The 26,051-nt window shown below is 38.1% G+C and overlaps 1 protein-coding gene across 1 annotated transcript in view; it reads right to left on the bottom strand.

Moving 5' to 3' along the window:
- The window catches only part of rgs7a (regulator of G protein signaling 7a), a 96,326-nt gene that overhangs the window by 34,414 nt on the left and 35,861 nt on the right, over positions 1-26,051 (bottom strand). The window contains exons 2-3 of the mRNA XM_020921295.1: positions 14,998-15,094; positions 5,166-5,216 (exon numbers count right to left, since the gene is read on the bottom strand). Coding sequence (XP_020776954.1) covers positions 5,166-5,216; positions 14,998-15,094 — 148 coding nt within the window. The remainder of the gene's footprint in view (positions 1-5,165; positions 5,217-14,997; positions 15,095-26,051) is intronic.

A 26,051-nucleotide genomic window follows, 5' to 3' on the forward strand; every position in this document is an offset into this window, starting at 1 on the left:
CTTCCTGGTTCCATAAGCTTTTGAGCTTTATAGGAACATTAAGGAGGGTTGGAAGAGAAACTGTACGGATGATTCAGAAAACCACTTCAGACATGTGTTTGATGAAGGAACATTATAATATGGTAGAACCTCAACATAGTTGATTTAGTATAATACACCCTCTTTAAACTTCTCATTAGCTAAAACGCTAGCTCTGAGCATTACAGTGTCTTACCATTCTGTGCGTCTTGCAATAATGTCTTTATGCCAGTTTTGTCGCTCTCCTTGTTCAAGTCTCACCTTCAGTGACAGTGTTCTCACCGTTGCTCCCCAGGCTGTAGATCCTATGACCCTGTAGCGCTGCGTTCACACTGGTTCCAGCTCTGTGCTGCTGTGAATTACAGCGAGCGCTAATGCATGCTAATGAAGTCAGGGCCACCTTAAATTTAGTGCACAGTTCATTGCAATGCTTCTGTCCTGCCCAAACCAATTGGCTCTGCTTTACAAGAGCCGGTGATTAAATCTGCATAGCTCGAGCTTGTAATGAAAGTATTATGTTAAACAGCCAAGTGTCAAATGTTTGAGCCAGAGGCAAATGGAGAACTACAGGTTTTTTATTCCCCTGTAGTTGTTCAGCACAAAAATGTTGATGCTTAGACAGTCAAATCTGTAGTAACACCGGCAGTGATCAAGAAAAAATAGACCGATTTAAAATGACAAATCAGTTATTATGTAAATGGGCCTTTAGCAGATTTATTTTATTTATAGCTCATCAAATTAAAATGAATAATATTAGAATATATTTTCATACCTTTAGCATAATGAAATAACCAGAATTGACAGTTAATGTAACAGGAGCCAAAACAAAGCAGATAAAAAAACACAGTATTGAAGTAGTATTATTGTGCAGTTACCTCTAGTAGTGATTGTAATAATAGTAATACTAATAGTAAATTTGATGATTTTTTGTGGATGCTCATAAAATCAAAATGATTAATGAAACAAGAAGGAGTTATAATATATTTTAAGATTACTTTTACAGTGTATTTTTCTTTGAAGTCACATTATTTAAAGAGGGGCTATTATGCAAAATCACTTCTTTTTTTTTTTTTTAGCTTTCTGCCATAACATTGTCCCCTCATCAAGAAACATGCCTGAAGAGATTTTAGACGTTACCCATGCATGTTTGATTTGAGATCTTTCTCGGGCCCGATTTGAGCCTCCTAATGGCTGTGAGATTCTGTGATATGCTGTGACTTGCAAATCGTGACTTGGACTTGACTTGTCAGACTGGAGTCATTATGGTCATGAGTCATGACTTGACTTGATAAATTGGACTAAGACTTGGGACTCGACTTGGACTTGAAGGTCAGTGACTTAGGACTTGAGGCCTGGGACTTGAGAAGACTTGAGAAGCACTTTTAAATCTGAATTTCTTTCTGTTCTGGCTGTAATGATTCACACTAAGATCTTGTCAAGACATTTAAAAAGGAAAAAAGTTACATTTCTACAACTCTTATATAAATATTCATATATAAATATACTATGACTTTTTAGCACAATTTTGTTTAAAATTCATATAGTAAAAATCTAAGCTATATTTGGTCCTTTGGTTTAACGACTTAAAATGACTTGAAGCTCAAAGCAGATGACTTGGACTTGGCAGGGACTTTAGGTCAAAGACTTAAGACTTACTTGAGACTTGCAAAACAATGACTTGGTCCCACCTCTGCTCAGCATAAGCTTCCACATGACAACTCTCTATAAATATACAGACGCATGATACAAAACTATACACAACAACTTCACAAACCTGATGCAATGGTTAGTAGCTTCACTGGCAAGATTCACACTGATTGTGTTGTGATAGCGCTCTGAAGGAGGAGTGACTCAGAGTAGGGAGCAGAGGGAAACATGATGATCTACATATGTTAACTGTTAAAACCCTGAACACCAGTAGCTCAGTTGGCAAGAGCATTTGTCCACTGATCAGAAGATTTGAATCCTGCTCTCGACATAAATGTGAATAGGTGAGTGGTTCCTTGATGTAAAGCACTTTGAGAGCCTTAAAGGTGGAAAAGTGCTGTATGGAGATAATTACAAAAAGCACTGACAGAAAAAGTTGGGTTAACCTATTGTGGAGTGCTCCCTGTGAATCATATGGGACCTGCATATTCTCAGCTCCTTTTGATACATGCCTTTACATAACACACTGGCTGATAGCTTGCTGTGAGCCAAATTAATTATAGTTCCCCATTTGACTAGGAGTTTGTGAACTGAGTTAATCCTGTTTTGCTCACTGCGTTGACCCTCCAGGCTTTTCTGTATTTTCTGCTTTTCCTTTTTTCTTTGTATTAAAAACAACATTCAGTTTTACCATCTGGAAGGTGACATATGCCCCTAGCTTTGTCATAGTGATTATAAACTGTATTTATGCTTTTATAGTTCAATAAACGAATCATATGGTTCATAATGCTTTGGGCAATTGTAGTTTCTTTATATTTAAAAGAGAATTTCTGTTCATTTGCTGATTTGGTGTCTTGTTTTTTTGTCTATTTCTCAGCTTATTAATAAACATGAGTAATCACGGCATTCTCCAAGGATTGCACTTTCAACTTTGCTTCACCCAGACAGGTGCCTTAAGGTGCATAAACACGGGGATAAAAATAAAAGGAGGAGGTGAGAGGCACTCCAAGCTGAATATCAAATAGAAGCTTTGAGTAATGCAGAACAATGGACCGATCCCACTGCACCTAACAACATGCATCCATACATAACATATGCTTTAAACAGGCATTTAATCAGGGCTTGTGTAAGGGCCCACTGACGCATAGTGATTATACAGAGACATAGAAATGCATGGATGTGAGTCAGTGCTAGATGTTCTATGAATCACTGAGGACACAAGAATCAATCACCAATTTTATGTTGTGTTAGAATCAGAAAAGGTTTTGTTGCCATTTACAGTGTACAAAAATCACTAACTAAAAACTTACTTCGGCAATAATATGCAATTCACAAGTGCACTGTACAACTTTTCTGGTGGAAGTTTCTATCACCTTCTTTTCTTCATGAAGATATTGCCTGGAATGTTCCACAGTATGGCATTACACTTATTTATCTCTATGGAGGAAGCAGATGACATCACAGGGCCACGGTACATGTTTGATCGGTGGAGAGGCGAGCCCACTCACAGTAAAAATGCATGCTTTTAGGTCAGTAAAGCCCATGTTATGAATAAATGCAAGATGGATGCGTTTAATGCCATACTGGGACATTCCAAACAAAACAATTACATCTCCATGGAGACAAGCAGGTGGCTGACCCTCTGCCAAGTTACACAATGCACCTTTAAACGTTGATCAAATAAAGGAATGTTAGATAGTAATATACTGTGAAATGATATGGTTCTTGTCATATTATCAAATATCTCTTGAGTTTGAATATGTTTTACATCAGATGCCCTGCGTGATATATTCTACTTTGTTAACTTGATAATATCACTAGTAGTAGTAACCCTATTACATAATGACAGAATTTACAATTTCACTTATGACTTTATGTATATATAAGAGACAAAATATAAATTAAAACAAACACAATTTGATGCATAATTCATTCATTCCAGAGCTCTATCTTTCAAAACATAAGGCTTTATACTCTTTTTTTAAAGACTTCTACAGTATTAGACTTTTTTTTTTTTTTTTAAATCATCCCTCAGATTGTTCCATATTCTCTCTAACAGGAATACAGAATACAATACATAACTTTTTTTTTTAAGTTCTTATTCTGTATAGTTCCTATTTTTTTTTAAAGATGCCAGTTTGTTTGTTTTTTCATGGTCCTACAAACCAACAATAACGACAAAGAATCCATCATTTATGATTGCATCAAAACAAAAGGCAATGCCATAGATATCTTCTCCAATTTAACATAACATTTTTCACAGTATCATTAAGTAGCCCTTGCATTACTAACTAATAATTAACTTGCAAATAAATACTGTATGTAGTATTTCATAAAATACTTAACTGAATGCAATTATTTAGATAGACGAAGCACAGTCAAGGAAGAGTGCGCAACGCTCCTCACTCTGGTTAGACTGTGAGTTTGACTGTCTGGCTTCAAACTACTTTTCTGGCAGAAATTTGCAAGTCCTGGTTTATCCTCCAGGGGTCCTCAAGGTTAGAGCTGAAAATATGTTGCAATCACCACCTACTACTACCTTCTGGGTTCATTTTGCAAATATTTTTGGAGAACTGTTTAAAGGACCACTTCAAGTACCACTTAAAGGCGCTGTATCTGATTTTGACTGTCTTAAAAATGTACAAAATCAGAACTAGTCTATTTTTGCAGTGGTCCAAAGTTATTCCTCACATTCCTAGCATCTTAATAATTTGGTAAAACTCTAAAAATGTTGTCACCACAGTAATACTAACAGCAACTAACATGCTAACATTGCATTTCCTGGTTCTCAGATCATAAAACACTTATAATTAGATGCAAACACTGTACAGCAGCCTCATTTTGATTCTCAGAGCTACTTATGTAATTTATCTGTGCTGGGGCATAACAACTACATGGACAAAGCCACTTAAAGAAAAGATTTGTTTTTTCCGAGTTCAACCAGACATAAATTAGGTTTATAACAGTACTTCAGTCCAAAATAGAACTACACCATGAACTCAGCGGTTCTAACCAAGTAATTATTATTATTGCCAAGGAGGGCACAAGTATGGAAAAAACAGAATGAAAATATACAGCAGTTGTCCATGTACCACCAAGAAGAGACTGTATACCACAGTTTAAAAAACAATGGTTTGTATGTTTCTTTCCTTTCAACTGACCATTGTCCTTTAATACATCCTTGATTATTGGGCAGAGATATGTAATAACTATACATAAAAGGTTGGTAGCATGCCCATATTTTAAAGAGTGAGCTTAAAACAAAAGAAGAAGAGCAGACTGCACTTATTCTCTGCACCCCCAGGATACAGAGAACACATCAAAAAGAATGCAAAGCTCCAAGTTAAAACCTTTCTGAAGTCTCCGTCTGTAAGTCAGCTTTAGTTTAGTGTTGCTAATGAAAATTTGTCACATCTGAGAAACCTTTCTCTACTTGTACACAAATCAAATGAAATAACTTTTTAAAAAAATGTTGTATGTAATGATGTATGAGTTGTTACCTGGATCTTCAATGTCTAGATTCTTGATCATCCACTGAACAATTTCAGAACCTGGAATGAGACAAAAGCCATATATCAGAAACTGTACTAATGTAATCTGTGTATCAGTCGTTCATTTGTTTTTCAAAATAAAAGCAAAAATAAGAAAACGAAAAAACAACTATTTTCTTAATTATTTGTCTCCAAAACCAAAATGAAAAAACGGATAACGAGTCGTGATTTAAACTGCGATGCTGGATTTTGTGCTGCATACGGACTAAAACAGGACTAAAACAGGACTAAACCGGTCTCAGTCCCGGTCTGGTGCCGGTCTGGTCCCGGTCTGTTCCCGATCTCAGTCCTGGTCTGGTCCTGGTCTCAATCCCAGTCTCAGTCCCAGTCTCAGTCCCAGTCTCAGTCCCAGTCTCAGTCCCAGTCTCAGTCCCAGTCTCAGTCCCCGTCTCAGTCCCGATCTCAGTCTCAGTCCCAGTCTCAGTCCCAGTCTCAGTCCCGATCTCAGTCTTAGTCCCAGTCTCAGTCCCAGTCCCAGTCTCAGTCTCAGTCCCGGTCTGGTCCTGGTCTCAGTCCCTATTCAACTAAAGTTAAAAGGGATCTGTTAACTTGAAAACTAACACTACATGACATCACAAGGTGGAACTGAGAATTCTGAGCTTTGGAGATATAGACAGACATAAGGATTACTGAAATATGTAGGATTACTCAAATATTACACAACTCCAGGTATGTTTTTGAAGGGTAACAACATTACAACATGGCTTTAAAGCAACATTCCTGCACCAAAACTCTGCTTCCTGCATTTACAGAGGAGGCAAAAGGACAGAGTGGCATTCTTCACACCTTCCCTCATCATCAGAATAAGATGCATACCAATCACTCTCAGTTTGCACAATGTGGGTGGCTAATAGGCCATATGCACCATCAAATATTCCTTTCTGACGCCCCCTGAAGGACACTCTTCATGACTCTAGACCATTAATATGAATGAATCGTAGTACATATTGTAGAACTGCTACTGAATACAGCTATAAAGAACCGCATACAAGCTCAAAAGTATATTTTAGCATAGGATTTAAATGGCGTTATTTTAGTTAGTTAGTTAAAGAGTCCATATTGTGCTATTTTCTGATCTATATTAACATGTGGGGTGTGTATATGTATGGTGTGTAGGTGTGTGTATGTATGCATATACAGTATATGAGTATATGTATATGTATACTGTATGTGTGTATGTCTATGTACAGTGTATGTATGCATGTATGTATATCTATGTGCATATGTATGTATATACATACATATGTATGTATGTATGTGTGTAAGTATGTATATGTATGTATATATATTGTTTTTTTTTTTATATTTTTTATTTTTATTCCTTCATTGCCAAGACACATGTTCAAAATAAAACAAATGAATTCTGAATTCTAAATCCTGAAATATGAATTCTGTAAATGTCAAGGAACATTGTTTCCCCATCAAACCTCAAGTTGTGTTTTGTTTCATTCATACAGGTTTAACACAAAAACCCTACATATTTATAGAGAGATCTGTGATGTCATATGGCGATACAGGAAGTGTTCCACTGTGTTAAACTCAATACACCTTTATTAGAATCATTTAGCCCTGGAAATGCCTATCTCCCCTGAACAAAATGTAAAATGTAGCTGTTAACATGAAAACTACCTCTTCATGACATCAGAAGGAGGAACAGAGCATTCTGATCTTTGTAGATGTAGACTAATTATAAAAAATGTGTGAATGAAACAAAACACAACTCTGGGTATAATTTTGAGGAAGTAACAACATTCTAACATGAATAAAATCTCACAAAAATCCATTTTGCATAATATAAGAGACCATATCATAACAAAAACTAGAGCGCAGTTAAGGTAAACTGATGGCTGTGACCCTCATGCCTAAATAATATGCAGATACACTACTTAAATTCTAACACTATAACACTTCTGTTCTAACTAGCTCATGTGTCTGATGCACAGAGAAAGTCTGACAGTGTGAACTCTGGGTGTATTGTCAAACAAAGGGTGAAGGCCTGAACCACTGCACCACTGTTACAATCTTATCAAAACGTGAAGAGGAGGAGGTATGTAATTTGAACTGTTACCTACAACTGTAATTTATTCGGAGTTCTGACAAATCCTCTGGCACATTGCGAGCGAAGGAAGCTCTCACACACATAACCAGCTCTCATTTCAAAACATAGCAGCATATTAACCTCTTTCTTCTGGGATAAACAGTTTTTTTTTTATTATTTATATGCTTTACAGCACTAACATTTTGCTGCAAAGTACTGCATTTATACTTTATGGGGGAACACCTGAAATTTCTACAAATACATAATATTAAAGGGTTTAAGGTATTTTCTGATCTGTGTGATAATGTTTCCTCGTCACAAACATACCTGCAGTTGTGTTGATTTATTTTTTCATTCACACAAACCCTGCATATCTGACCCTGCAACAGAAAATACTCTAGTTCCACCTTGTGATGTCATGTGGTAATACAGGAATTGTATTATAAACTCCATACACCTTCGCTAGAATCATTTGGGTGATTTCAGCTCTGGACTTGTGCTTCTCTACTAAACTCTACAGAACTAACAACATTCTAACATGACTTAAAGCTCACAAGAGTCAATTTTTCATAATGTTGGACCTTTAATAGTTATTACATATGTATCCACGGCCACTGAAATTCCCATGAAATTAATAGGAATCACTAATAAAAAATACTGAATGTATTTGAATGTATTTCTGTATATTGAGTTACTGCACAGAGCACCATTAAGTGAAGCATTACAGTGTATGTTGATAGAGCTCCAGAATAAATATTTTGTTCAAACCTTCTGGATGTCAGATATGAGCATTTGTTCATTTCTTGCAGTCCACCTGGGAACGCAACAATCATTTTCACTTCCTGGGCAGAAATCAGGAGCTAGCAGCAGCAAGCCCCGTGGACATCTTCACACCAGCCCTGTTACTGTGGCACCTCTGCTAAATATACTCGGATCTATTATTGTGGCACACGCTGACAGGTGAGGCGGGTGTGATGGGGAGACGACAGGAGCAGAGGGGAGATGAGGAGAAAGCCCGATGGGTGACAGGAGCGCAGCCATGTGAGTCCTTTTATTCCATCTATGTCTATGAACACTTAGCACTTAGCATTTGTGAGCCAGATGAGATCCTCTGTGGATTATCTTCATTAATACAGTCACAATTTCACACTATCACAGTTGACCCACTTTCCCATAGCTTAAATGAGATGTATAAGGTAATCCTCTAACAAGACTGTTTTCTGAATTGATTAATATAACGCTCAAGTTGATGAGAGCTGTGCACGTGTATATGTGTGTGTGTGTGTGTGTGTGTGTGTGTGTGGGTGACAAGGCCCGTTTATCCTTTCGCTGATGTACTTGTGGCTTACTAATGGATCATAAAATTGTATGCATTTGAAGGTAATTTGCAGTGTTATGTGATAAGCAAAGACTGTATATATGACTGTATATAGAAATGGACAAAGCTAACCTGCTAGTTGTGGTGTTCCAAATAGGAAGTGACCATCGGGACGCCTTCAGCTCCATCGAATTGACTTTACATTAGAAAATTGTCACCCCTCTCTCTGTAACTGCTGCAGTGTGCCTCGTCATTTTGGGCTTAAAATGTTTGTATTAACCAGCTCTACGTGATCCTTGTGTTTTTATTTCACTATTTTGTCAGTGAATAAATTCCTGTTCCTAATATGGACCTGGCTCCAATTCCCTCCTATTTTTTTCTTAAAGGTGCACTCTGTAACTTTTCTGGTGGAGGATTCATCACCTGCTTGTCTCTATGAGGATATTATTGTTTTGCCTTCATTATTTCACAGTATGGTGCTACACTAACCTTCATGAATATATATCTTACAATTATTATACAATAAGTTTAGCATTGTTTTGACGATTAGAACAGGAATTACAGCAACTATGCAACCAATGTATACTGACCATAGTTATGTAATAGAACCTAAATGAATCCATACAAATCATAGCAAATTATATATACTTGTAAACATTATATTGCCTTCCTGTTGTAATGTTATACTGTACATGCTATAGTCATACTGTGTAATAGAGACTTATGTCTAAAATAGCATATTTCTGTTGACGCACTTGCCAAGGACTGTACATAAACGCACAATCTCAAGTAAAAATCAAACACTGTATATATAAATGGTCATAGCTGATGCGCTAGCTGCAACGTTCCACATAGGAAGTGCTCATGTGGGCTCTTCCGACTCCGACTGACCCTTGCTACCTTTGACTTTCACTGGAATATTGTCGTCCCTCTCTCTGTAACTGCTGCTGTGAGCCTTGTCATTTTGGTCTTAAATGTTTGTATTACCTCACCCTACATGATCCTGTTTTTTTTTTTTCCTCACTATGTTGTCAGAAAAAAATGTGTTGTCAAAAAAAAAAAAAAAATCTTATTCATAATATAGAGACTGGCTCCAAACTGCCAGCATCATGAGCTTCATTTAAGTGGAGCCAAATGCTGTGGGTGATGTCACACTTGCTTAGTCCACTTTTTCATGCAGTCTATGGTACAAATACAATGTCCTGGCTGTCATACTTCTTCTATTTACACAGATGTGGTCAGTCATGTACAATGAAGCAAATATGTGTGTATTCTGCACTGTACAGAAGATGAAGGGGAAAATGCATTGTCAAACATATGGATTCTAATGGATTCTTAAGTACATTAGACATGCCCTGTCCAAGTGATCTTTTTTGGATTTGTTGTTAATGTGACAGATATCATATTGTAGCAAGAAGCCTAAAAGAATATATATAATAATAATATAATAATTGATATTGTTAGTTCTAAACCCAAAACAAGTATCTCAAACTCACAATTTAGTTTCACCATTCAGTGATGAATATTTACTGATTACTAAGATTTTTGACTGGATACCTGACTAGGGATGGTCCAATATGGATTTTTTTGCAGATGTCATAAATAACTGATATTTTCTAATGTCAAGGTCTGTTGCGTTAAATACTATATTGGCTCAGTATATGAAAGCTGTAACAATATATTTTGGGGCTCAAAATGTATTGTGTGTACATTTATAGTGCAGAGATTTGGGGTGTTTTTGTTGTAATACAGTAAGATTTAAGCTGTAGGGAGTTGGAAAACTCCCCCCTGAACTGCCACATTACCGTGGTGGGGAAGTTTGCGTACCCGAATGATCCTAGGAGCTATTTTGTCTGGCATGGTAGGGTGTCCCATGGCAAACAGGTCCTAGGTGACTGGTCAGACTAAGAGCAGTTCATAAAACCGTATGAACAGTACAATAACAAGGACCATGACATCGCCCGGTATGGTGCAGCCGGGGCCCCACCCTGGAGCTAGGCCTGGGGTTGGGGCTAAAAACCGAGCGCCTGGTGGCTGGGCCTTTGAACACGGGGCCCCACCGGAAGGGACGACGTGGGGTCAGGTGCGATGTGAACTAGGGACGTGGAACGTGACCTCACTGGTGGGGAAGGAGCCTGAGCTTGTGCGGGAGGTTGAGAGGTACTGGCTAGATATAGTCATGCTCACCTCCACCCACAGCTTGGTCTCTGGTAACCAACTTCTCGAGAGAGGTTGGACCCTACATTTTTCTGGCATTGCCGACGGGGAGTGGCAGCGAACTGGTGTGGGCTTGCTTATAGCCCCACAGCTCAGCCGCCACACGAGTCACGTCCTAGCGCCTTCGGGTCGGGAACAGGTCTCTCACTGTGGTGTCGGCCTACGGGCCGAACAGCAGTGCAGAGTACCCGGCATTCTTGGAGTCCTTGGGTGGGGTACTAGACCGTGCACCAACCAGAGACTCTGTTGTTCTACTGGGGGACTTCAACACCCACGTGGGCAATGCCAGTGATATCTGGAGAGGGGTGATCAGGAGGAACAGCCTCCCTGATCTTAACCCGAGCAGTGTTCTGTTATTGGACTTCTGTGCTAGTCACGGTTTGTCCATAACGAACACCATGTTCGAGCACAAGGGTGTACATCAGTGCGCATGGCACCAGGACACCCTAGGCCGGAGGTGATGATCGACCTCCAGCCGCGTGTCTTGGACACTCGGGTGAAGAGAGGGGCAGAACTGTCAACTGATCACCACCTGGTGGTGAGTTGGATCCGCTGGCAAGGGAGGAAGCCGGAAAGACCTGGCAGACCCAAGCGTATCGTGAGGGTCTGTTGGGAACATCTGGTAGAGCCCTCTGTCAACAGGATTTTCAACTCTCACCTCCGGGAGAGCTTCTCCCAGATCCCAGGGGAGGTTGGGGATTTGGAGTCCGAGTGGGCTCTGTTCTCCACCTCCATTGTCAATGCGGCCGCTCGTAGCTGTGGTCGCAAGGTCTCTGGTGCTTGTCATGGCGGCAATCCCTGAACCTGGCAGTGGACATCGGAAGTAAGGGATGCCGTCAGGCTGAAGAAAGAGTCCTATTGGGCCTTGTTGGCTCGTAGGACTCCTGAGGCAGCTGACAGGTTACGAAGGGCCAAGCGTGCTGCAGCTAGTGCGGTCACAGGGGCAAAAACTCGGGGCTGGGAGGAGTTCGTAGAGGCCATGGAGGAGGACTCAATCCCACCATCACGTCTTCTGAGGAGGAAGAAGAGACTGGGGACCCGGAGGCAGACTTGTCCATCACCCTGGCTGAAGTCACTGAGGTGGTTGGCAAGCTCCTTGGTGGCAAGGCTCCAGGGGTGGATGAGATCTGTCCTGAGTACCTTAAGTCTCTGGATGTTGTGGAGCTGTCTTGGCGGACACGTCTCTGCTTGAGGGTTCATGGGAGTTTGCCCAACCAGTCCACATGTGTTTTGTGGATATGGAGAAGGCATTTGACCGTGTCCCTTGTGGTGTCCTGTGTGGGATGCTCTGGGAGTATGGAGTCCAGAACCCTTTGCTAAGGGCTGTCCGGTCCCTGTACGACTGGAGCAGGAGCTGTGTCCACATTGCCGGCAGTAAGTCAGACCTGTTCTAGGTGCATGTTGGACTCCGCCAGGGCTGCCCTTTGTCACCGGTTCTGTTCAGTTTATGGACAGAATTTCGAGGCGCAGTCAGGGGCCAGAGAGGGTTCGGTTTGGGGACCACAGGATCTCATCTTATCTCTGCTGTTTGCAGATGATGTTGTCCTGATGGCTTCATCAAACCAGGCCTACAACATGCACTGAAGTGGTTTGCAGCTGAGTGTGAAGCAGCTGGGATGAAGATCAGCTCTTCCAAATTCGAGGCCATGGTTCTCACACGCTAGAGAGACTTTGTCTCTCGGCTGGCCTGGGAACTCCTCGTGGTCCTCCCAAAAGAGCTGGAGGAAGTGTGCGTGGAAAGGGAAGTCTGGGAGTCCCTGCTTAGACTGCTGCCTCCGCGACCCAACCCCAGATAAGTGGAAGAAAATGGAATGGAGTTGGAAAAGTATCTTGGCTAATTTTTAATGATACTATATTGTTAAAAATGGTTTGCTATCTTGCATTATTGGTTTGGTATCAGTGGCATAAAGTAATTTCAATATTATCTTTAATCACAGTATATCTCTGTAGCAAAATATAACCCTTAAAAATTTGTTATTTTGACATGCCTACTATTGTCAATATTATGAAAAATATTTTAATTTATAGCTTAGTACTTTACTAATTTACTTTTTCACATTTGTTAAAAAAAAAAAAAAAAAAAAAAGTGAAAACATACAGACCTCTTTACCTATCAGTTTCCTTTACAAATAGAATAAATTGTAAATAATAAATAAATGCAATACTGACATGAATGCAAAAATCCCCAATATCACCAGTAAGCACTGATATATTGTCCACCCATATGCTTGGATTAAAGGGCTTGCTTGAATTACCATAAAACGGGCTTTGAATTTGAAGTGCTTAGTAACAGTTAACAAACACATACAAATATTAGCATTATTCTGTGTGAGTTCATGTAAGGTATATTGTTGCCAGGTTGGGGTCATTTGAGTCCAGCTCGTAATTGTGTCTTTTCTCGGTGCTTACAGACTGCTGTTTTGGCCTGGGGCAGAATCATACAAAATAACACTGCTGCTATCATCAGCACTAAAACACAAATCTGATTCTCTCCCTGAATTGATTTAGCACCTTCTCATCGACCCAGACACCGTGCGATGATGTGAAACCATGTTAGGCTATAGGTTAACCCAGTAACATTCAACTGCAAATATGTTTTCCATACTAGATCCCAGTAGGGTTGTCAAAATAATTGAAAATCAGATACTAAAAACTAGTATCAAAACTAGATACTCATTTGAGCAAGTATTGATACTAAATAAATGATCTTAAGCTGTATCAGAACAAGTATAAGACCACAATGATTAGTACACTACCACTATGGAACTCCCTGGACGACTAACAGATCAAATAGATGTAAGAACACATAGTAATATAAAAGAATGTACTATTATTTAAAGGTGCACTGCGCAACTTTTCTGGAGAAGAGTCTGCTACCTGCTTGTCTCCATGAAGATTTTAAAGGGACAGTCCAGAATTTTGGGTATAGGACCTCATTTCCTAGTTAACCAGAATGTTGGAGACATGTGGTGACACTTTAAAAAATATTCCATCCAGTTCTTGTATTTGCGGAGGTCACTGGTGCTAGGGTAGCACATGTCAATGGCCATAGTTAACCTGACACTAAAAAGAGTCTTACCCACTCCACAAAGCACCCGAAATAAATCTGTTATTACACCAGACTGTCGATGTAAATGTCTGTGTCAATAGAATCATGTCAGAAGTAAAACCAACCTTGCATTTGAAGGATTTATGTCTGAGCAGCAGCAGCGAGTTGTACTTCCTGATAGAAAGCTTGAAAGTGGTGGACTGATATCACCTAGCACCTGTCTTACTGGCAAAGTAATATTCCGCTGCTGCTTAGGAAATAGTCCCTCAACATGCGACGATTCATGCGATGCAAGGTTAATTTTATTTCAAACATTATTCTATCAACACAGACATTTACATCGGTAGTCTGGCATAATAATAGATTTGCTTCATGTGCTTTGTGGAGTGGGCAAGACTGTTTTTAGTGGCAGGCTAACTATGGCCATTGACATGTGCTGGCCTAGCACCACACCTCTGCAAATACGAGGACTGGATGAAATATTCAAAAAAAGTGTCTCCACACGTCTCCAACAATCTGGCTAACTAGGAAATGAGGTCCTATGTCCAAAATTTCGGTCTGTCCCTTTAATGCTTTGGCAGGAATGTTCCATGGTATGACATAAAACATTTCTATCTAGCATTTATTCATTGCATGTGCTTCTATTGCTCAAATATACAATAATTCCTTCTGTGATTAGGGAAGAGTATCTGCAGATCTGAATTGTAATGTACTGTAGTGCTGTAACCTGCTTGTCTCCTTGGTGATAGATAGATTTAATCTATACTGTAATCTCTCCACTAGAAATGTTATGGAGTGCACCTTTAATGTTCAAAATCACATTCTATTCTATATAGTGAATACAATAGTGTTTTTTTTTTTTTGTTTGTTTGTTTTTTTATCATCAAGTCATCAAGTCGAAATCGAGAAATTTTTGAACTTGGAACCTTTACTAAGAAATCCTTCCTTGCAACTCCAAATGCCATTCTTGGAGGTTTTGTGGTTTGAAAATTCAATATACTCCACTTGACTTGGTGCCACTTCTGGTGTGAACTGCATAACAAGCAAATCTCTAAGCACTCTGGTTGTTTTGTTTGGCAAGTGTGAGGCATTATAGCTGGGCGCTTTGTGGGCGGGAGCCAGAAGCAGAGACAGAAGAGGAGGAAGATAAGGGGCTTACCTGAAAAGACACTGGGGATTTTGGTCAGGAAACTTTTCACCGTCCGGATGGGTATGCCGTTCTTTTCATCTTGCATGCGCGCTATTACTTCTTCCATCTATAACACAGAGAAAGGGCGAGAGTGAGTGAGTCTTCAGTTAGTAAGTATAGAAGGATTTAGGTGGTGTGCTATCTAACTTTTATGGTAGAGGGCCCATGCCTTGTCACCATGGAGATGTTATTGCTTTGTCTAAGATATTTCAAGGTATGACATTTTACGTATCTGGCTTTATAGAGACAAGCAGGTGATACTGACACTATTAAGTTATGGGTCAGGTCCTAGACTATGCACAATTGACTCTTGGGAGCTTTAAACCACATTATAATGTTGTTACATCCTTTATATTAATCTGTCTCTAAAGCTCAAAATTGTCCCACTTGTGATGTCATGCAGTGGTAGTTTTTAAGTTAACAGCTACCTTTTAACTTTTGTTCAATAGAGACTGGCAATAGCGAAAGTGTTTGTAGTTTAAAAACACACTGGAGCATTTCCTGTATTACCACATGGTGTCACGAGGTGGAACAGAGTGTTTTCAATTTGAGAGAAGAACTGCAGGATTTGTGTGTTAAACATGTGTGGATGAAACAAAACACAACAAATGTATATCATCATAGATAAGAAAATACCATAATAAGATCATATAAAATAATGTGTAATTTAAATGCATGTCAACTTATTTTTATGAAGTGCAAAATCGCAACAGCAATCCACTCACAGACCTTCTCAATATTTTTGATTTCACCACCAGACCAAGTTAAATTGGCTAGATTAGCTCAATGAATACAAGATAAATAAGTTTAATGCCATGAAAATTACAGGTAAAGCATATAACATTTTCATGGAACACAGGCGGTGGTAGGGAATAGGAAATGATGGAAAGGTTGAGGAAGCTGATAGTTTATTGAAACCAACCCCAATTTAGAATTTATGGTATGATATTTATTGCGATATTTTGGAAAAGCTATTTTAGATAGGATACTTATTGCTTTAATCCCAAGAATTAATGTAAAAAAAAAAAAAATATATATATATATATATATATATATATATATATATATATATATATATATATATATATATATATATATATATATATATATATACACATACACATACATACATACATACATACATACACACACATATTTGTTGCATTGTCTGCACTGAAATCATGGATATCGATCATGGTATATGGAGCCCACGATATTATTGAAAGACCTTTGACAATACGATACCACAATATTTCGATTATTGTTACATCCCTAGTTTTGATTGGACAATAGTGAACAATGTCAAATGTCAAATGTTAGCATTGATAAAGTTATTAAAATGTGCAGGGCAGTTACCACATATCACTGTTCTTTATTACATCGCCTGAGTTTTATTTGACAAATCTATCTGCTCCCCAACATTTGTCACATAAAGAACTGCCACTGAAGGCCGTTATTGAATTCTTTATTGCGCTTTCTTGTTCATATCCATCACATATTATTTATGTCTTGACAGAAGCACATTTAGATTGAGAGTAAAAAGGTCCTGCTACACGTTGGGTACCAGAGCATGGCCTTGATAAACTAGAGCAGCTATTAGCAATTAGCTACAAGAGGCTATGTCACAAGCTAGTCAGCCACGCTAACGCTAGCAGTCTTTCTGTTGCAGTAAAAGATATATTCAGAGTTAAAAGCACTGTACCTGATTTTATTTTTTTTTTTTGTATGTGAGCAAAATTTGTCTTTCTCCAACCCAGATATATTATAGCTTAAAGGTGCATTATGCAACTTTTCTGGTAGAAGGTCCCACTGCCTGCTGCCTCCTGTTGTTCCCATGGTGATGTTAGTGCTTTGTCAAACGTATTCCACAGTATACTATAAAACATATCTATCATTATGTATACAAGCAGGCGGCGGGTTTACAGGTCAGGTCTGTGGAGAAGCGAGACCACATTGTAAAAAAATTTAGCAAAATTTGTCTTGCCCTAGTTCAGATACATTGTAGCTTAAAGGTACATTATGTAACTTTTCTGGTGGAGGGTCCACTGCCTGCTTGTTTCCATGGAGATGATTTGCCAAAAGTGTCCCACAGTATAGTATAAGACGTATCTGTCTCCACGGATACAAGCAGATAGTGGGTTTACAGGGCAGAGCTGTGGAGAAGCAAGCCCACATAGTTAAAAATGCATGTTTTTCAATATATTCTGAAGCACTGAAGGACCAGGAACTGAATGAATCCGAGCTTGATAGGTTTAATGCCATATTGTGGAACATTACAGAGTAGTAGTGGACCCCCTGCACCAGAACATAGTGTATTTTCAAAAACAACTACTGACATCAAAAGGTCTGCTGCTATTTTCTGTATCTAATTATAAAGCGTTTTTTTTTTTTTTTTTTTTATTGTTGTTTTTCCCAGTAATCAGGAAGTGTGTGGTTAGCATGCTAGTTGCCGTTAGCTTTATCATGATGGCATATCTCCACTCTGAAAGTTGCAAAAAGCTCGTGTCAACTCATTTCTTTTTAAAGACAAAAACCAAAATGTGGCACAGCGCCTTTAATAATGCGTATGAGTTTCTTATATTTAGATTGGTGCAGTTGATGAATCTGTAAACTGGGCTCTGACACATTTTCAGAGGCACAAGGTTATGATGAAAGCACGTTGTGAGTCAGATGCCCTGGAGTTACGACTCATCCCAGTTAGAAACAAACTGGAGGATAACTGACAATGATGGAGCGCAGTACTGTGCAGAAGAAAGCGGGAGAAGTCAGGATTAGGGAGGAAGCTGGGGCAGAATATGTAACCATGATTCAAATACATTGTACTATTAACACTATTTACATGGACTGAAGATGACAGGGAAAGGTATATTTGTGTATTTTATTATATTTTTATTATAGTAAATTGTGATGTGTGAGCAACTGTGTCCAAGTCATTTCCCTTGAGGATCAATAAAGTTTTTCTAAGTCTAAGTCTAAGCATCAAATTATTACTTTTTTTGGAAGTTATATTTCAGTTTGTAAATATACACTAACTAATTCCGTAAAATAATACAAAACAGAATACACATATTCTAAGTTTGTTTGTTGTGCCAATCATCTACTCTATGCTCTGGTGGCCTACAAACAAGTGTAGGTTTTTAAAATGGGTTTAATTTGAAACAATCCTCACATTATCTCATTGTTTGCTTCCACCACTGCAATGTTCTGGTAAATGCACAAAACCATTATGGCAAGTTTCAGCTATAATGCAAAGTACACAGCAATTTCTGTCTGCAATACAAGAAGTTTTTACACGTAATGTTTAGCAGACTTTTATCAGGGGTTGCCAAACACCCTTGGGCCCAGCTGTGCAGTCATTCACATTCTGATTTTGACCAAGTTTGAAGGGCAATATTACACTATTTTCCAATCTATGTTATAATGTTGTTTCCTCATCACAAACATACCTGCAGTTTTGTTTTGTTTCATTCATACAAGCACACAAATTCTGCATATTTAGGTAGATAACACTCTGTTCCACATTGTGATCTTTTCTTGATTCAACTCATTGCATTTACGCAGGCTTGCGACAGGCACAAACCACTGCACTATGATCTTTGTTAGATCCTAGACAGTAAACAAACAGAATAATACAAGACCCCAACCTTTTATAATTGTCAACGGGATAAATGGACTTGACATTTAGCGTAATAATATCTATCATCACATCAAATCAAACAAAAGCACTAATAATTCTTACAGTTACTTATGCAAACAGACTAGTGATGTTTTGTTCATGAACGGCTGGAACCAGATCTCATTTTTAAAGAGAGTTGGATCTTTTTCTTCCTTTTTTACACCGATTTACGTTGACTTATAACACAAGAATAAACTGAGAGGCAGAGTAGCCAAGTGAGAGCGTTACATACACAAAAACACATTTGACATCATACTATTAGTCTGGTTTTAAATCTGTATCATTATTAAAAATGGTGGTGCAACTCGTTTATTTAGATTATGCATTCCAATGAGTAAATACACTTCCAGTCTCAGTTTGAATCATTTTAAACAAATCATAACCTTGGTCATTTCTCTCTGTGATTAGGTTGTAGATAAAATGAGTTCTCACGCTGGCTTCTGTCATATAACTACATATAAAAAGAGCCAGTTTTTTGAATGGCTCTTTGAAAGTAACAAATTGAAAAGACTCTGAACCCATGAAAGAGCCGAAAGTCACATCACCAAAATGGTCCAATCACTAAAACCTCCTTCAACATATTACTCATTCTTACCAACTGTACACCAGGCCTTTTAATGAATCCTAATGCTATTCTGCTAATGCTGCACGTAATGTAATTGGCTGTTCACTACATCTTCACATTGTCTTTTTCTCTCTTTTTAAAGGCTATTTTCTGATCTATGTTACAATGCTGTTTTCTCATCACAAACATATGCCCAGAGAGTTGTTTTTGCAGACTGAAGCCTTCTCTCAAACTGAAAACACTCACTCACGATACATCTTCACTAGAATCATTTGGTCAATTTAAATTCCAGGTATGTTTTTGATGAGGTAAGAACATTATAACATGGATTAAAGCTCACAAGAATCCACTTTGAGCAATATAGGACTTTTAATTGATTTTAACGTAAAATGGCAAGAACAAAAATCAAACAAAAAATAAAAGCTCTCTCTCTCCCAACTGCATCTTCACATCTGACATTCTTTGTGTTACGTGCCCTCCCGGAGACAAACCAGCCGAGGACAGCCACCAGATCGATCCTTCACACACCCTCACCACCTCCGCGTGCTAAAATGCCACCAGTCGTGAATATTCAGACTGTTTCGCTGCAGCCTCTTCGCCGATAAGAGTCTGCACACTGAGAATCATTGAATAATAATGCCTCCAAGTGAACACATGAGCTCCGGATGTAAGCGGAAAGGGGTCTTCTCTCTGGCACTTCAAAGACTGTCACCCAAAGGTACTCAGGAAGCAATCACCAGCAGCTTCTAAGCGTCTGAAGCACCATTTTGAAGGCGAAACGAAAATCAAACGCAGGCCCTAAATCAATGCATACCTCTCACTTCTTTTAGGTGCCGGTAAGTGCGTCGTAAGTCTTTCTATTTTGACTGATTATTCTCGAGAAAAGTGTAGGGCTAAAAGCATGTACCTATTCCGGGAGGTGCTTTTAAGGCTCTTTGGACTGTTAGAAATATGTTCAAAGAGAAGATAACGTTTTTGACCCATACATTTGCAGAAAGGGGATGGTATGGGAAAGTTACTGGTGCAGGGCGATTTCTAGTTGTTGTTTTTTCTATTCATTCAAGAATTTAACCACATTAAAGGGCCAATTTTACCCTTTTTTTTTTTTTACATCTATGTTGTGTTTTCTCATCAAAAATATGCCTCAAATTTTGTTTTGCTTCATTCGCTCACACACCCTGCATATTTAGGCTGAGTTCTTCTCTCAAACAGAGAACACTCTAAATTGTGATGCACCTTTACTGGAATCATCTGGATAATTTCAGCTCTGGAATTGTCAGTCTCTCCTGAACAAAACGTAAAAGGTAGCTGTCAACTGCAAACTTCATGGCATCACAAAATGGAACAGAGCATTTTGAGCTTTGAAGATATAGACAGACTAATACTAAAGGGTTACTCAAACATGTGGAAATAAAACAAAACAATACTCCATATTGGTTTGGTTTAACAATAAATGCAATATAAACATTAATCTTTGCAGGGCCCCTTAGTGATTTTAGGGCCCTTGCATGTGTCCAGTCTGGGGGAGTGTAATGTTTGGCTTGAGTACCTTGATTAAAGTGAGTACGGAGAGCTGCTATCAACAGAACAGCTGGAAAAGTGTGAAGCAGTGAAACCAGTGATTTCAATTATGATACTGACCCAACAATTTACACATAGTCAAATATTTTCATTTCAAGACTGGAAACATGTTCTGGCCAACATTAATATAATATAAAGATGTTGTTGTAGAATAATGTTAATGTTATAATGTTATATCATAAAGTTGCTTTGAAACAAGTCCCAGGGGTTTCAAGTCATATCGTTTGTGCCTGTGTGAAAGTAATATTAAAATGTTGTGATGAGAATAGCATCACATAGGCAAAATCAACAGACAAATCATGATAGATAATTTCTCAATGGAAGCATTTATATAACCCAATAATTACACTTGTTTTTAGGCCCACATTAATGTCTGTCATCACACTAGATGAAAAATAGCCTTTCTGGCATATTTATAGAAATATATGCACTGTCCTTGAAATAAATAATAAAACAATAACATAAAATAAAAGAGTGTTTACATGCCAAAAGAAATCTGGTCATCAAAAACATCAGATGATATGAGTTAGTTGATTCAATGGATTTTAAAGTAACTGTTTTTGTGTCAGAAACTAAGACAATTGCTCATGTCCGTTGTAACTCTTTATATGACATTTCAAGAATCTGTTAACTCCAGAAGTTACATCATGATCAGATTTTTATAGATAAATATTTTACACCACACATTACTACAGCATACACGCCAACATTTACTTACGAGGAGAGAGACTGAATCTAAGCACAGACTCACTGGTGCTGGACTGGCCCGTGGGTGGGGGACAGGGGCTGTTTTAAACTCAGCAGTAACATTAAAGAGGTGAGGAGGCCGTAGTCGTCTGCTGCCTCAGGCACAGAGAGAGCAGCCTGCACCAGCCTTGGCTCTAACTTATAAAACACTCACTCATCTCATAGCCCTCTGAAGTGAGAGGCTCCACTGGAGGGATGGAGGAAAAGCTACACACAAACTTATATTTGGGTTTAAACATAGGCACGTCTGAAAATGTTACAAAAACATTGCATAGGCCACATATAGTTTGTTATTGTTTATGGTAATAAAAATGCCAAAGACAAAATGATTCATTTCAGTTTTGATTGGTTAACACTTTGAGATAATAGGGCTGTCAAAAGGATCAACAGAAACAGAAAGTTAAAGCCTTACTTTGGAACATTCTTCATGAAAATAAATAAGATTTATATCCTCCTGTGCAATACTATAGCCAAAAGAACAACATTTCCATGGACAAATAAGAGTCAGGTTTGTGGAGATGGAAATTCCCTCACAGTAAAAATGCACGTTTTCACACATCCATAATATAGCAATAAAGTTACATAAATGGCTTTAAGCTAGTGATACTCATTTGAACATACTGGAAAAATACATAAACAGGAGAGAAAAAGGAAAGACCTTTCCTTAATTTTAGAGTAATCTTGATCTTTATCTATACCAAATAATTTCCCTTGTGAATCTAAAAAGTTTCTCTACTAAAGAAAGTAGCCTACTCTTATGCTGAGTGGAAAATTTGATATTTTGTCTATTGTCTTCAAAAATAATGTGTTTATTACCATTGTTGTATCAAAATCAATATCTGTTATCAAGCTTATTCTTGGGAATCAGAATCAGAATCACCATGCAACTAAGAAAAACTAAAATAATACAGTTTAAATATTCTGTGCGCGTATGTTTATAATTGGTGGTCGAAAAGTTAGAAAGACTTTTGCATAATTCTGTATCTAATCAGCTTCAACACAATCAATTCAAAAGAATAGAACTCCTCCCCACAACTAACAAGCATTATCCTAAAGTCCTCCCAAATGCAATGTCAACTCAAATGAAGGGCTCTCCTGTATTTACAATGGTCCATTTGCATTTAGAGTGAAGCCAAAACCCCGAATGTTTTTAGCAGACTTTGAAAGAGACCCACGGGAGACAAACATCCAATTCCAGGTTAATAATTATGTTCAGAGGAATGCACTTTCATCTCATGGGCGTTTTCAGTCAAATTCTGAGCAAATATGTCGACAGTGCTGACATAGTAAATCAACCATTCTTTCAGTGCCTAGATTAGAGCGAAAGTACAATGCAAAATCTCAGATGAAGCTATATACTTTTTCAAACTGGAAAAGGACACATTTTTAAACTTTTAACCATGTTATATTGTTGTCCCCCATCAAAAACATACCTTGAGTTCATTCACGCTTCATTCACGCTTGTTTCAGTAATTGTTGGTTCATTTTGTTATTAATTTTTTTGCAGTTTAAGATTCATAATTATTGCATCACAGGTAAAAATCTGGACTTATACACAATTTTTTAAGCCTATAAACCATCTCTGTACTCAGTCAAATTGTGCTCATTGACTCTATTAACATAGCATTCACCTGGCCTAAGGTCTTTACTATGATTGTTCATTGCTGCCAGCAGAGGACGCCGTAACACCTCAATACCTAATAGGAAACCATGATGCAGTTTATAAAGTGTTTTCCAAATGCAGATATTATTTTAAAATGGAAAATGTGAATTACTAATCCCAAAGTGATGTGTTTAAAAGCCAATTAAAGCCACAGGAATGCAAAACATGTATCTTTAAATAGATTAGCAGCATTATATAAGAGCCCAGGAGAAAGGCAGGAGGTGTGACTGTGACTAAAGGATGTTCTTTCCTCTCTATCTAGTCTGGTTAAACACTCCCACAAAGCACAGCGTTCAGCAATCTAAAGAGGTCAAATACGCATCAAGCACAAAGCAGAGATGGAGGAGATCTGCTGACAGGGGATATTTACTAAAGAACATAATGGAAACAACAGCATAACGGAAATGCTTTAATCAATGTAGGGCTATAATAAAGATGGAAGATCTATGGAGAAAAGCAGTTAAGAAGCTTGGATATATAGACAGGATTATGTAATGTGTTTACGTAGACATCGTCACAATTCTTCAGTGAGTTGTCAGCTTGAACTTTATGAATCAATCAAAACACAATGGACCATATCTGAAGTAGGAGAAGAAATAAGTACTTTTAAGTGTAAATGTACTTTTGGGTACTTGTATTACTGCTATATACTGTTTACTGATTGCAAACAGAGTTGCTAAACTGGGTCATATCTGAACACTAAGAAGACAGTGACTAGGAAGGAAGACCTGGCTGTGTGATCTTGTGTGATATCACACAGTACTTGAAATTGCAGTAGACACTGAATAGGCAGCACACATTTACACTAAAAATACAAAAACAAAATGTCTAGGAACAGTAGACAATTGTTAAAACACACACACACATATATAGTTGTCAAAGTGTGTATATATATATATATATATATATATATATATATATATATATATATATATATATATTTTGCCCATTGTTCTTGAAACATGCACAACTCTATTTATTTGAAATATGGTGGATTGGAAACCTAGGTAGCCTACTAGATAACCAGAGCTGAAAGTATTTTTATTTTTTGCCAGTACAATTATATTTTTGTTTACATCCATTACACATGATTATTATAAATTTTCCTATGATTATTGTTTAAAGGTAAACTACTCTCATTTAATGTCATATTGAGAAAATCAAATTTCACTGAGGCCTCGTTCATTAGTGGCACTGAGGACAATTGTTTGGGGGCCCCTCCAGGTTTGGGGGCTGTAAGCAGCTGCCTACATTTGCCTAATGGTAGAGCCGCCTCTGGTGTTTAGTTTCACATTAGGATCAAGATCAAAGAGTAAAGCTCAAATAAAATGGTATTGACTTGGTTCTTATATGATTTCAGTCTCCACCTCATGATCAAGGAGGCTGTTGCTGTATTTCAGATCACATCATTCTATAGAGCTACAGTCAATGATGAAGATAGATAAGGAGTAAATCATATACAGATGTTTGTGAGTGAGTTTGAAGGGTTTGGTCACTATAGAAATGCTAGGGTTCAAGAATTATGGATTTCCCTTTTGGATATTTCTATCAGTGGGAAAACTAAATACTACTCAACATTTTTAAAGTGGATAATCTGGCTAATTTGTTAAATATGCACTCATTCATTCATGTGTTTGTGTCCATGTAGATACTGTGGTTTTGCTTGGAATGCTCCACAGTATAGCATTAAACATACCTGCCTTGCATTTATTCAAGTGTTTTATTGATCAAAATTACCTTGATAACATCTATTCTTCCTGTGAACAGATACAAATACATGGCAAATTACAAATCTTTAAGCAGCTGACTAATACCTGAAATCTACAAACAACTCTTGTCAACAGTTCCTTTACCACACACCACACAGAGACAGAAGAAGCACCATGAACCTCCTCTACAATGACATGCTCAGATAGGCCATCACAGTGAATGCCTCTGCAAATACAAGAGCTTGCGTAAGTCCTGGAGCTCCCACTGACAAGGTTGTTGAATGGGTGTCATGCATCTTAAGTCTGTCCAAGGTTACCATACATTTGAGGGTTACCATGGCAACACAGGAAGCACCCACTTTCGCAAGGACATCTCCGTCAGCTTGCTAATTTCAGAGAAAGGTATAGACCTGGTGGAGTGGGGACAAGGGTCTATAAGGTCCAGGTTTTTGAGTAGGCTTCTTTGTATTTCACCACGATGCACTTGCCACGTGAAAAACCAATCCACGTGACACAGCACTGAAGAGAAGACAAAAATGACAAAAAATCTGTAGAAATGTTCTCCCAGTGATTAAATCTTTTTCCACATTTATTTGGAGAAATAGAGAAGTATCTGAATTGCAAAAGCAAGTCTGCACACTGCTGGCTGTCCCTCAAAATCACAATAAAGTACATATTCTGATTCTCAAAGATGCGTTTTTGAGGAGCTCTCCAAACGTTTGCTATTTTGTCATTATTTGGTATTTTCACAAATATCTTGGTGGTAGCTGCAGCCAAAACATGCTGAAATGACTAGACAAGAGGCAAGAAGCTGGATAAGGTTCTCCTTAAAGGACTCATATTACACTATTTTCTTATCTATGTTATATTGTAGATTCCTCATCAAAATCATACTCTGAGTTGTGTTTTATTTCATTCACACATGTTTAACACACAAACTCTGCATTTTTAGGCTGAGTTATTCTCTCAAACACAAAATACTCTACTCCAACTTGTGATGCCATGTGGCAAAGAGCATTTTGAGCTTTGAAGATGTTGACAGACTAATACTAAAAGACTACTCAAACATGCGTGAATGAAACA

The sequence above is a fragment of the Boleophthalmus pectinirostris genome, unplaced genomic scaffold (genome assembly GCF_026225935.1).
Source record: "Boleophthalmus pectinirostris isolate CB_2022bp ecotype Guang Dong unplaced genomic scaffold, ASM2622593v1 HiC_scaffold_5, whole genome shotgun sequence".
Classification (NCBI taxonomy): Eukaryota; Metazoa; Chordata; class Actinopteri; order Gobiiformes; family Gobiidae; genus Boleophthalmus; species Boleophthalmus pectinirostris.